The 14,509-nt window shown below is 40.4% G+C and overlaps 1 protein-coding gene across 1 annotated transcript in view; it reads right to left on the bottom strand.

The window, feature by feature from the left end:
- Positions 1-5,157: 5,157 nt before the first annotated feature.
- The window catches only part of LOC121434141 (enoyl-CoA delta isomerase 2-like), a 31,773-nt gene continuing 22,421 nt past the window's right edge, over positions 5,158-14,509 (bottom strand). The window contains exons 8-9 of the mRNA XM_041632962.1: positions 6,041-6,184; positions 5,158-5,404 (exon numbers count right to left, since the gene is read on the bottom strand). Of these exons, the coding sequence (XP_041488896.1) occupies positions 5,249-5,404; positions 6,041-6,184 (300 nt within the window). The 3' untranslated portion in view covers positions 5,158-5,248. The remainder of the gene's footprint in view (positions 5,405-6,040; positions 6,185-14,509) is intronic.

Raw genomic sequence — 14,509 nt, 5'->3', positions numbered from 1 at the left:
TGAAGGATTTCTGCCAGTAAGATAAAAGCTGGTATTCTTCAAGAACTGGTTTTCTGGCCCTTAATGGAGTCATTTTCCTTGGCTCTCCACTGAGGTACACCTGTGACACTGTTAGCATATTAAAGCCCATGTTGGTCTCTAGGCTCTCTCAGTATCACAGAACCTGTTGTACATTTCACAGTCTATAGTATCATCCTGGTCCTTCAGCCTTTCCTAAGATCCTTATAATCCACATGATTTGTCTAACCCCCACTCTCTATCTCTTGCTTTCCCCTTGCTTCTTGTTTTGCTCTACTCTCTATTGCTATCCATAATTTCAACTGTTCTTTCCCTTCCCTGGTCATGTCCAGTCTGTTTCTCTTTCTCTATGCTCTGGCCTCTTCCCAATGAACCTTCCTGATGCCAGGTGTGATGGCCAGGCTTATATCTTTAATCCCACCATTTGGGAAGCAGAGGCAGGTGGATTTTTGTAAGTTTGAGGCCAGCTTAATCTACATAGTGAGTTCTAGAACAGCCTGAGATATATATATAGAGAGAGACATTGTCTCAAAACAAAAGCTGAAACCAAAATAACTTATCCCTAAAAAGGGAATGGTCATATCAGAACCTTCTTTATATGTGTATGCCCCCTTGAATTCACTATTCTCTCCTGTTCTCGCTTTTCCCTAGCTCTGGCCATGTCCAGTCTTATCTCTTTCTCTCTATTCGTACTCTTCCAGATAATGCTGGATATTTTCTCTCTCATTCACAATAAAAAAAAAAAGCCCTTCCACCTGATAATGGAGCAATCCTGATGGCAGTTTCTTACTGCACTCCCTGATATACAGCCAGGTGTTCCACATATCTGTAATATCAACACTCGGGAGGTAGAGGAAGGAGGACAGAGTTCACTGTCAGTCTCAGCAATATAACAAATCTGAAGCCAGCCTAGGCCCCTCTCAAAAAACTCAAAATCAAAACAAAATACCAAACAAGCACAGCTGAGATCCCTTTTCCTCCTTCCCCTCCTCCTCTTTCTTCTTTCTATTTTCAAAAAATCTAAGCTACACCAAATACTCTCACAAGTGAGTTACAGAGGGTGACCTAGCTGGGTACATGCAGTCCACATCCATGGGGCATGCAAGCTTGAGTCGGCTGAATCTTAGCCACCATCATGTTCCTTTGGGTTGTCCCCATAGAGAATAGGCAAACTTATAGAACTGTAATTGTTCTTAGTATGTTGTGGCCCCAAGTGCCTGAAACATGGTGAAACTGAATAAATGTTTCTCATTTGTTATATTCTTCTTGGGTTTTGATCTGGCAAGGGAGACAATGAAGTGAAGAAAGGACAGACTCAAGATACCCATAGAGGAAAACTGGGATCAGGTGGGCCATGCTCATGTAAGATATGCTTGCTCTAAACGAGGACACCACCAGCAACCCCCAAATTCAGAGTGTTTATTCTACACATCTGAATAGATGAGGTATAATGACTGCTTACAGCTGGATAAGAAGGAGGGTACATTATGGTAAACAGCTAAACTAGGCAGATTTAGCTAATCTCAGTAGGAGGTCTCTGTAGGAGAGAAGCCTCAGGCTTTAGTCATGCTGAAAGAGGAAGCCTTGACTAACAGTTTCTGCACTTTTTGACTGATCTTTTGTAAGCACTTGGTACCAGTATCAGGGGAAGGCTTTTGCAGTTTCCTGGACCTGAGCTGGAGAAGGTTTTGGCATCCCCTCAAGTTCAAGGCATTGGGGACCTTACTACGGTTGTGCCCATATAAACAACATACTCAGGGCTCCCCTCCTCATCCCCAGAACAGTGGTCAATCTAAATCTTGGGAAAATTCACGTCAACTGAGCTCTAGAAGTCTTTGGAAGGCTCATAAGGGCCAGATCTACCCATGGTTACTGCATAGTCACTGCTTCCAACTTCTCTTGAAGCAGACAGGAAGATAGGGAAACCAAGGAGACAGGAGAAGGGGAAGATGCTCCTCACCCTGGGATCTGCTTTGTCAATGTCTGAGAGTACAGGAAACTCAACACAACTGGGTAAGCTAAGGATGCCTAGAACAGGTGCTTTCCTAATAATGCCTCAAACATGGATGTTAAAAACAAAAAACAAAGAAAAACAAATGTAATATGATCACTTGGGGCCAGAACATCTGTTGCCAGATATCAGCTTTCCTCTCTGACCCTTGAATCTATATAACATATATCATAAGACCACTCAATTTCATTTGCAAAAGGAAATTCTTTATGGTAAAGAGTAAATGTATAATCTCACATATTTTTAATTGATCTTTAAAACTTCCTGAAATTTAAAGTTTTCTTTCATTTTAATGTCTTTCTGGTAACTCAGGAAGCCACAGGACCATATACAGCCTTGGGAAGACATGTAAGTGAGATTCCATCAAGGAGTCCACTCTCCTAATTTTCCTATGTAACTTCCTATCTAGATGTTTAATCCACCAACTTTTGGTGTGGGAGGTCCTTCTGTCTATGTGTTGATTTTATTGGATAATGAAATAAGAACTGGCTTGGCCTATAGCATGGAAGGAGGAAGGCAGAGTCAGGGAGACTAGAAGGTAGACCTTGATGTAATAAACTCTCTAGTGAATGTGAAGTCACTCTGGCAATAGCACAGAGCAGTGAGGGGAACAGAGAAAGAGCAGCTGAGGTAGCTTCTCTAGTCCAAGGCTGCCTGGTATGTGCTGTGGCTCAAGTGGGAAGGATTTCTCCCTAGGGATGCTTATTGTGAGGCTTGGGGGATGGGCTATTGCAATCGCTGTGTTTATAAACAATGGCATCCTAGGTCTAGAAGGGACTTTGGTTTCTTCTACTCTGTTATTCATTTTCTCCCACACCAGAAACACCTCTACGGCACCCCCTACTGGCCATTCATGCAGTCTTTCCAAGTACAGTAAACAAAGACCAACTAGGCTGTTTCCATTTTATGGTTTCATTATCTGTGTATTCAGCCAACCATAAATCAAAAATATTTGCAAAATCCCAATCGAACCTTGTACTAAATATGTACATAATTTTCTGTTAGTCCCTAACCAATAGAATTCACCAACTATTTGCATGACACTTATAGTTTTTCTAGGTATTATAGGGAATGCATGGACCATTTAAGGTACATGGGATGATACGGGTAGCTGTTCCATTTTCCATAAGGGATTTGAGTCAGCACATTTTGGTATCTATGGGGGCTTTTGTATCACTTCCCTGTGGATTTCTATGGAGCCACATACAACTGTATGATTTTTGTATGACTTCTTGAGGCATAAGATAAAAGTTGGGGGACAAGGAGCTTGGCATACCCAGCAGTCTGAATAGAAAGATGTGAATCCTGAGGGGTAGAAACCCTGGAGCTGTGAGAACACTTAGGAGCCCACCAGCCTTCTCTTATTCTTCCAGAACACCAAGGAAAGGCTGCCTGGGGGGATAACTGCACGTGGAGTCTGACAGTCTCCCCTACTCCTCTGATATCTGTCCTCATACCTCATACTATATATCTGCCAATATATTCAATTAATAGTGGGCTGTAAAATCAGTTCTAGTGCTCAGGGTTAATTTTGACACTAATACTCGATGTGGTGCTTTGATGTAGCTGAAGCCAAGAGAAGTCCCACCATCACCACTAGCAGAGACAAAGGCAATCAAGTGACTTGGTTGTCTCCCTTTCCCCAAACCCTTCTATGTCCAAGTCAGAAGTCACCAGCCTTTCTGCTGCCACCTAGTGACAACAGCCAGTAATGTACAGTTTTTAGGGGAAATTTTAACCACATTCTAAAAGCAAACTTGCAATTTTCTTCTAATGCTCTATTTCTACTAAAATTAAAAACCCATTTAAGTGTGTAAAAATTTGAAATATATGACCTGTAAGGAATTGGTCGTCACTTTCAAAAGCTCAAAAATTGAATGATAGGAGGAAGGGGAAGAATACTGGGGAGGTTTAGGTGCAATGGGGATAATGGGGGAGGGGAGGGCAGAGCAAGGCTAAAGAGCACTAAGGAAGTTTGAGAAAGCTATATGGAAGATTACTGTATCAGTAGGGTTCTCCAGAGGGACAAAAAACAATCTTTATACTAGAGTGGCTTACAGATTGTAGTCCTTCGACAATGGCTGACATTAAGTCCAAGAATCCAATAGCCATTTGGTCCAGAAGACTGGACAACTCAGATGGTCTTCCACATACACCGGAATCCAGAAGAAGTAGGCTCTACTACCAGTGAAGGGATGAACTTGCCAGCAAGAGAGCAAGCAGGCAAAGAGCAAGAGCTTCCCTCTTCCATGTCCTTTATATAAGTGCCATCAGGTGTGGCCCAGATTTAGGATGGGTGTCCTCACCGTGAATGATCTAACCAAGAACAATTTCTCACCGGTATACCCAGCAGCTTGGGTTTTTATTAATTCCAGATATAGGCAAGTTGACAAACAAAAAGAGCCATCACAGCTACTATATTATTAAGTACGTGTGTGTGTGTGTGTGTGTGTGTGTGTGTGTGTTTAGTAGGCGTTACACTTCAAAAGTGAAAATTTCTAATCAGCTGAAATTTCACATGTAATCACATGCGATTTTCCTGGCCATCTGGGACAGCTAGAAGATCTGCTTTCTGTGTGGCAATTCCAACTTCTGGGTAATCATGGGACTGACACACCTTTTCCTTCTCATTGCGACTGGCCAGCCTTCCATATGCCAAATGTGTGTGGACCGTGTCATGGACACTGTGACTATAACCCTGCATGGCCTCTGTTCTTGGAGACTTTCATGTGGAGGACTGTTTTAGCAAGTGCCTCAGACAACAGTTCCATTCTTGACTTCCTGTGAGTGGTGGTGAAGGTCCCACTTTGACTTCCTGTGTGTGGTGTTGACCGTCCCACTGTGACTTCCTGTGAGTGGTGGTGATGGTCCAATCAGTTTATAATTGATGTAGACCTCTGTGTCATTTCTTTGGGGCTTAATGGCTGCAAAATCAGGTGGGACAGAAAACTCGGTCAACAGGTCCCCAAGTACACTGTCTTAAAGTTTATAAATTCATGTCAAGAAATGTAAGACTTTCTATTACCAAAAATTTACATAAACTCTTAAGACTTGATGTATGAAAGTTTTTATTTGTCAGTGCTGTTAGGCCTTCTTATCATAATTGCTGTGTTGTTAGTCAAGAAAAAGAGCACAGTGAAGGGCGTTCTTCGTATACCAGAAACCCGAAACACAGAAGGCACATACTTCCTTTGAGAAGTCTAACTGCTATGATGGGCTTCACAGCTTTGACTTTCTGGATAAGAAGCTCTTGATAGCGTTGATGTATTCCTCTGACAGCATCATTGCTTTGATGGTACTGCACTCTTCAGCATTAACTGCGTGGAGCTTTTCTTTCTCATCTTTTCTGATTAACTGTTTGGAAATTCTCAGGGACTGATGAAACAAAACCAGCAATAAGTTATTCCAACAGGAATAGGATCAATAAATTCTTGCCATCTAATTAACTGATCCTTTTAGATTTTGCTAAGGCATATATATATATATATATATATATATATATATATATATATATATATTTATATTAGGGTTTATCTTTAAGGTACACAGAGATGACTCTAAACAGCCCTAGATGGATACAAATCTTCTGGTTCCAGGATCACACACTCAACAGCAAGGATGTAAGAACAATCAGTTATGAGCTACTACCCATATGTACTACCCATACAAACTGATATTCTATAAAGTGGGGTCTCCTAAATATATTCAACCTCCTCACCTCCCACCTGAATCCCAAAGTAAAAAAGCTGGGTGTCTACTGGCATCCTCATGGAGTTATCACCATAAAGGATTATCATTTGACCTTGTAGCATGGAAATGAAATGTCTATCTGGTAAGTTCTCTTAAAAAAAAAATCACTATTCCCAACATCATGGTAACTTCTAACAAAATTCAGAGGTGCTTCATGCCAACTGAAGACATGACTTTTCTTCTTAGGATGGGCCATACTAAGGCACATTTCCCCTTGGGAAATGATTTCCACATCCCCACAAGTAAAAACCAAATACTAACATTTTGTGGGAGCTTCGCATACGCTTTCAGCCTGGTCCAGATTTCTTTCTCAAAAGTGCTGTCAGGAAAAACTTCAGTGACGAGGCCTTGAGCACAGGCCTCTCTTGCTGTGAGCTTCTTCCCAAAGAGAAGCATCTCAGCTGCCTGCAATGCAAATCAAGATGCAACCTCAGCTTTATAAAAACAGGCTTCAGCTGACTTCAGAACAACCAGCTACTGGGAGATGCAGATGTACTCATGGCTCTTAAGGTTGCCAGTCTTTCACAGGAACAGGCAAGCCGAAGACCACACTGGACAAAGGTTTTCAAACAGCTGAGACCATAACTGTTTATGACTCTCTAAAAGTTAGAATGGCAGGTGCTTCTATGAGGATCTGCATTGGAGAGGCAAGAATGGGAAGCCCAGTACTTAAACCCATTGTTGGTGTAGGAGGTCCTTCTGTGTATGTGTAGCTTTTATTGGTTATTGGCTAACGAAAGTGTCTTGGGCCTGCACAGAGAATAGAGGTGTGTGTGTGTGGGGGGGGAGAACTAAACTGAATGCTGTGAGAAAGAAGGGCATATCAGAAGGAGAAGCCTTGGAGTAGCCACCAGAGACAGACACGCTGAAACTTTGCTGGTAGGCCACAACCTTGTGCTGATGCACAGATTAATGAAGATGGGTTACTAAACATGTAAGAGTTAGACAATAAGAAGCTAGAGCTAATGGGCCAAGTATTGATTTAGATAATATAGTTTCTGTGTGGTTATTTTGGGAGTCTGAGATGCGGAGCAAACAAACAGCCCTCCTTGCAACACCTAGTAGCTATTAAGCTCTGTAAATGATAACAAAAAAGAGCAGGGTAGAACAACAGAATCCATAGGGTCCACCTTTGAGGTTTCCAAAATCCATTCCCTTCCAGGTTGTTGACTCTGAATGTCATCTTTCCCTGCACGGATACTCAGATTACTTTCATGTGAATGAAGGGACATGGGGATAGCTTACATTGCACGTCTATAATATCCAAAGCCAATTAGCAATTGTTTTTTCTATAGTTGCATTTTCTCTTCAAAAAACCTAAACAAATTTGAAGGCGTAAGTCATAAACAATGCCACACCAGTTTGGAATTATGATTAATAGGGTGGTATTTATTTAAAGGGGAAAAAACTTACAGATCACCATCAGCCCTCTGCGCAACCAGGAAGGGAGTCTAGTCGCCAGCGGAGCAGGAAGTGAAGAGAGAGAGGAGAGGGAAGTGGCCGCTTTTTTAAAGGGAGAGAGACCACGCCCCAATGGGTTGGTATCTCAGCGGCGATAGGCTGGAGGAGTGGGAGGACCTCCCGTAACACCTCCCCCTTTTGTTTAAATAAGAGAGTTCTAAACCTACTATGAAATTATATACAATAAGTACAAATATTCTATTCTAACTAGCTTAGGTCTTGTATAATAAATAACTTGGCCAAGTCATGAGAGAAAGTAACTACATTTATATAGTCTTCAACCCCATCGAAGATCTGAGAAGGGAAATAATGTTACCTGGGTAATTAGGAAGTTCAGTAAAACAACTTCCAAAACATGCAACAAATCACAGAGACAACTAGCTACCTAAGCAATCACCCAAAGTCACATTAGCAGCGTTGAAGCAACCAACATTGGCTAAGGCCTAACATAACTGACATACCATTTTCAAAGGCAAGCAACTTTTCAAAACTATCTTACCCTGTCTTGGCAGGATATGACAGCCCTGTTTTATCCATTGATGCATGCTCTGTATCTTTGTCAGTGGTTGAGGTATGGGCATTTCTTTGCCCCAAGGCCAGTTCTGCCAAAAAGAAGGCTCCAGGTGGAGTATCTTTGGTGCTCAACATTCTCTCGAGAATAGAGTGGTGTGGCCAGGAGCAATGTGTCTCACTACCACAAAACTCTGAGTTAGATTAAAGGCCATTTTCTACAGCTCTTTGAAGAAGTTGAAGATTATCTATCTATACTGAGTATAATCTCTATATACCTAAAGAACCTGATTAGTCTAATTATAAATGACAAACTTAGATGACTATTTATCTATATAATTCTCAATATCTATCTAACTTAAAGACTAAGACAATAAACGACTGTGAAACAAATGAGGACAATGGCCTCCAAATATAAACAATGTACAAATATACATTGCAGTAGGTAAATATATATCAATACACAAATATTATATAAGTATCTTAATCAGAGGTAGAAATGTACACTGCAATATGGTAAATATATACAATATATATATATATCAATACAATATATGTCAATACATAAAAAATGTTTTAAACAGAGGTAGAAACATGCATGCATACAATAGTCAATAGAATTTAACTTTGTGTCAATATTCAAGAATCTATACCAATATATTTGTCTAAAAACAGCAACTCACAATTACAAATCTATTATCCCATCATCCCTCTTTTTTTTTTTCCAAAATGATCCCTGAGCTTATAAAATTCCTTCCCCAACCCTCAATCGTATACTAATTATAATCAACCCCTAAATGATGTCCCTAAACCCAAGGTCAAACTTTACTGGGAGAGGGGACGTCGTCCTCTAGAATTACTTCCAGCTGTCATGGGGGCGACGTTCTTTCTGGGGGATCCTGTGAAAGTAAAATGATGGTTAAATTTCATGATCAATGTCTTTTAAAATTGCAAATAGTCTCTGAGTATTTTGTGCAGGTCTGGCCAAAATGTTGTACAAGATGTGCACCATTTCAGCTAACCAAGTTGGAACTGTCTTGTGCAGCTGGTATCCAAAACAGGTCTTGTAGTAGGGCTATCAGTATCATGATGTCATATCAACCAGGTAGAGTTGTTGTTATGGGGCCCCATCTTCTTCCTGGAAACTTCAAATGTCACTTCAGGAAAAACTCATTGTTCATTATGAAAAACTTAAACATTATTCATATAGACATATATATATATATATATATATATATATATTCAATGAAAGACATGATAGATATATTCAATGAAAAGTATGATAGATATGAAGAAAAGCAAAGATGTTTTCTAAACTCATATTTCTTTCTGTCCCACATCATGGCTCTTGACATGAGACAGAAATTCCAGAAACTCTGGGTTTTTCTCTTACTACCAGGCTTGGAATTGGAGAGGGACTGAGCCAGAGTCCAACTTCAAAACCAGCTTTATAAATTTAGAAATATGGTTTAATTTTACTTACACAACCCATTCAGTTTTCTTGATATTTCCTATTGGGCAGGTATTTTTCCATCTGTCAGTATCCAAACATCCAGGGTCCCTTGAATTTCTCAAAGATGAGTGTTTTCCTGTGGAGATAAGAACAGAACCCTGCCCCCATTCTATATGTTTTTCTTACCACCTGTATGAATATCATCATTGTGGATAAGTTGTCATTTCTCCTTTCCAAGAGGTTTCTCCTCTTCAAATCGAAACTTTATTAATTTTGATGGTATCCACAATTTTTCTTCTCCTGTGGAAACAAGAGCAAAACCCCTTCCCCAACGTAGCACATCTCCTGGCTTCCATTGAGAGGTCAGCACATCTTTGAAATAAATCGGTTGATTTAGTTCAGCAGACTTTTCCATTATCCAATGTCTCTCTGCTGCTGTCATTCCTTTCTCATTAGCGTTAAGTAAATTCAAGGTTAATAAAGCATTATGTAATCTATTTCTGGGGGTATTTTCAGTCCCTTTCTGTTTGTTCAGCATATCCTTTATAGTACGATTTGATCTTTCTATAACTGCCTGACCTGTAGGATTATTTGGTATACCTGTAATGTGTTTTATATTATAATAATCAAAAAAGCGTTTCATTTTCTTAGATACATATGCTGGACCATTATCTGTCTTTATTTGCGCAGGTATACCCATGATGGCCATAACTTCCAATAAATGTGTGATTACTGAATCAGCCTTTTCTGAGCTCAGGGCAGTAGCCCATTGAAAACATGAATACGTGTCTATGGTGTGGTGTACATATTTTAATTTGCCAAATTCCATAAAGTGGAACACATCCATCTGCCAGATTTCATTTCTCTTAGTACCCTTTGCGTTACTCCCTGCAGGCAACGGTGTTTGATTATAGAAAGAACAAGTAGGACATCTCTTTATAATGTCCTTAGCTTGTTGCCAAGTAATGGAAAATTCTTTCTTTAGGCCTTTACTATTGACATGATGCTTCTTATGATATTCTGAGGCCTGCAACACACTTCCAATCAATAATTGATCAATCTCAGCGTTGCCTTGGGCTAGAGGACCAGGCAGACCTGTATGGGACCGGATGTGTGTTATGTACATCTGACAAAGCCTGTTCCTGATTATGTCTTGTACCTGGATAAACAATGAAGTCAACTCTGTGTCATCTGGTATAAATTCAGTGGTTTCAATATGCAAGATAACTCTTTCTGCATATTGTGAATCTGTAACTATATTAAGAGGTTCTTTAAAATCCCTTAGCACCATAAGAATGGCATATAATTCTGCCTTCTGGACAGAATTATAAGGGCTTTGTTCCACCTTACTCAATTCATCTGACTTGTAACCTGCTTTCCCTGATTTATTTGCATCAGTATAGAACGTACGGGCTCCAGTTATTGGAGCATCACGTACAATTCTAGGAAGAATCCAAGAAGTTCTTTTTATGAGGTTAAGTCTACCACTTTTGGGATAGTTGCTATTAATTTCTCCCAAAAAATTAGCACAAGCTCTTTGTCACGGTTCATTGTCTTCCCATAACTTTTTTATTTCTTCAGTAGTAAAAGGCACTATAATTTCTGCTGGGTCTATACCTGCTAGTTGACGAAGTCTCAGCTTACCTTTTATAATTAATTCAGAGACTTTTTCCACATAAGTTTTTAATTTTTTACTTGGTTTATTAGGTATAAATATCCACTCTAAAATAATATCTTCCCTCTGCATTAGAATCCCTGTAGGAGAAATTCTGGAAGGCAATATGACTAGGATGCAGCTAAGATTTGGGTTCACCCTATCCACATGTGCCTCCTGTAATTTTTCCTCAATCATTGTCAGTTCCTTTTCTGCTTCAGCTGTCAGTTTTCTTGGACTATTCAAATCTTTATCACCATCTAAGGTTTTGTTTAAATGAACTATTAGATCAGGTGTTATCCCAACAGCTGGTCGTAGACTGGAAATGTCTCCTAACAATCTTTGGAAGTCATTAAGAGTCTTTAACCGGTCTCTCCTAATTTGTGCCTTTTGCATTTTAATTTTCTCTAACCCTATTCTGTAACCTAGGTAATTAATAGAATTTCCTCTTTGAATCTTTTCAGGGGCAATTTGTAATCCCCACCTAGGCAAGACTTTCTTTACTTCTTCAAACATCCTTTCTAAAGTATCTTTATTTGAATCAGATAACAAGATGTCATCCATGTAATGATAAATGATGGACTTGGGGAATTGTTTATGAATTATTTCCAATGGCTTACTTACAAAATATTGGCACAGTGTAGGACTATTGAGCATACCCTGTGGGAGGACAGCCCATTGATATCTCCTATTAGGCTGAGAATTATTATAAGTAGGCACTGTGAAGGCAAATTTTTCTCTATCCTTTTCTTGTAACAGTATAGTGAAAAAACAATCTTTCAAATCAATAACTATAAGAGGCCATCCTTTTGGTAACAGAGAAGGCAAAGGAATTCCAGATTGTAGTGGGCCCATAGGTTGAATTACTTTGTTGACAGCTCTTAGATCTGTCACCATTCTCCATTTACCAGATTTCATTTTTACAACAAACACAGGAGAATTCCAAGGGCTGGTTGATTCTTCAATATGGTGAGCATCTAGTTGCTCTTGCACCAGCTGTTCCAATGCCTGTAGTTTATCTTCAGCTAGAGGCCACTGTTTGATCCATATTGGCTTCTCAGTTAGCCATTTTAAAGGTAGGGCTGTTGGTACCTCTAAAGGTTTGGTATTTGCTGTATGTTCTTGTACAGCCTAAGTGGCTGGTGTTCTTTTTCCATATTACCTCATCATATCCTTCCCAGAATTATGAGTCCCTGGAACTACAGGAATGTTAATCTGGGTATTCCATTGCTGTAGCAGGTCACAGCCCCATAAATTTATGGCAATATTGGCTATATATGGCCTTAGTCTTCCTATTTGCCCTTCGGGCCCTATGCATTCAACCCATCTTGTGCTTTGTTTTACACGAGATAGGGTTCCAATTCCCAGGAACTGAACATCTACCTCTTGAAGAGGCCAATTCGGATGCCAAGATTCTGGGGTAATGATACTTACATCCGCACCTGTGTCTAATAAGCCTTCAATAAAAGTGCCATTTATACAGACTCTTAGCTTTGGTCTTTGATCATTAATAGAAGTCTGCCAAAATATACGTTTACTCTGTCCTACTGGGTTTTTTGATTCATCCTCCACACGTATTTCATCATTTAGACCAGTATTACTTTTTACAGCAGAAATTGGAGCTTTTAATTTTCTTGTTGAGGCACGTTCTCCACTGTGACTGGGAATGACTGGGCCACTGTTGGCTTGGGGGCCTGCGAGAGGCCCCTCAAGGAGTTTCCCGATGGTATCGGGTTGCCTTGTTTGTCTGTTGTTGACCTGCATTCATTGGACCAATGTTGGCCTTTACCGCATCTCCTACATATACCTGAAGGCCTAGGTCTCCTATTTTTGTCATTCCCAGAGGAGATAATATTCCTAGAAATTCTGTGCCTGCAATCCCTTTTCAGATGTCCTAATTTACCACAATTAAAACACCTGGCAGTTTGATGTCTCCTCATTGCTGTGGAAATCGCTTCTCCTACCCAAGGTTCATCGTTATAACTAAACGTCTCAACATTCATCGTATGCTGAATCCATTCATCCAAAGGTGCTGATCTAGACTTTAAAGGCCCAATTATCTTTTTGCATTCTATGTTTGCATTCTCAAAAGCTAGAGATTCAAGAAGTATTCGTCTAGCTTCTGGGTCTGTTACCCCTATGTCCAGAGCCTTAATTAATCTTTGCAAAAAGTCAATAAAGGGTTCTCTCGGTCCCTGCCTAATTCTAGTATATGATTCAACCCTTTTTGCTGGATCTTGTATCCTATTCCAAGCATTTAAAGCTGCTTGGTGACATAGACACAGTACTTCATCATCATAAAGAGCTTGGACCTGTGGATCAGCATATTCTCCTGCACCAAGAATTTGATCTTGGGAAACCTCGACACCTTTTGCTCTTCCTTGCTGTTCCATATGTTTGGATTCTTCTCTGAAATAAATTCCAAACATCAAGGAAGGTCCATTATCTGATGGAAATCATGGGGGGTAGCTCTAACGTTAGAAGCTCAAGTCCTTATCATTTCCTTTACATATGCAGAGTGCAAGCCAAAATTAACAATAGCTTGCTTAATTTCTTTTAGATCATTCATTGCTATTGGCGTCCATCTAGCTTCTCTGACTCCCTTTGAGCCTTTTGAAGTTGACGCTTTGTCAGAATTAAGTATAGGGTATGCCGCTAAAACCTTGGGTAAGCCAGTTCTAATAGCTGGTGTTGGCATTGTATCCTGTCCTTGTGCCTTATTACTCTGTTCACCAGCTCCAATCATTTCTTCAATCATTTCAAGTCTTTTTATTATTGTCTTTATTATTGTCTCTTTTGAATCCTGAATCTCCTGACCTGCATGAGTTTCTAGTAAAGATTGTATGGTTCTTAGGAGTGCCATGATCTTCCTAAATGATAGAATATTCAAAAGAATACTGAAGCCTAGTAACCAGTAAATTAAGTTATCCCCATAGTCTTATAAACCTTGCATGATATAACCCATTGTATTGGCAACCAGAACAGTTAAATTCGCGTTGGAAACGAAAACTGACATATTACCTATTATCCAGCAGGTGGCGCTGTTGCCACGTCGCGACGAAAACAGAGTCCTGTTTCAGAGTCCGCCTAGTATTTGTTAAAAACTGGAAAATGTAAGTTGCTCAACAAAGTAAATGTAATTAAATCAATTCCAGAGACGGAACCAGAAACCCAGAATCCAGGGGTAGAGAAGAGCCACCTGGAAGCTGCTTATGCCTCCACGTGACAGAGTCACCCTGAGAGGTTGCAGCTTTCAGCAACCGCGTGCTCTGGTTCGTGCCACTTAAGAGCTGTGCTTGCAAGGGAGATTTAAAAACGACTCAGAAAAGAGCAAACCACGCGGCAGAGACTACGCGGGCCTGTGGAGTTTAAATCCACGTGGGGAGGCCAAGGCCGCTGGCGGCGGCTGAGGAAGGGAGGGCTCCCGCCAAGCCTAACTTGGGGCCGGCAGCCGAGCGGGGAAAGGAGAGGTTCTAAAACCAATCGTTGGGTGCCAACTGAAGGCGTAAGTCATAAACAATGCCACACCAGTTTGGAATTATGATTAATAGGGTGGTATTTATTTAAAGGGGAAAAAACTTACAGATCACCTTCAGCCCTCTGCGCAACCAGGAAGGGAGTCTAGTCACCGGCGGAGCAGGAAGTGAAGAGA

Source organism: Microtus oregoni, unplaced genomic scaffold (genome assembly GCF_018167655.1).
Source record: "Microtus oregoni isolate MIOR12 unplaced genomic scaffold, Mior012 000042F_ref0000377, whole genome shotgun sequence".
NCBI classification, from domain to species: domain Eukaryota; kingdom Metazoa; phylum Chordata; class Mammalia; order Rodentia; family Cricetidae; genus Microtus; species Microtus oregoni.
This window is presented reverse-complemented; position numbering and strand designations above follow the sequence as displayed.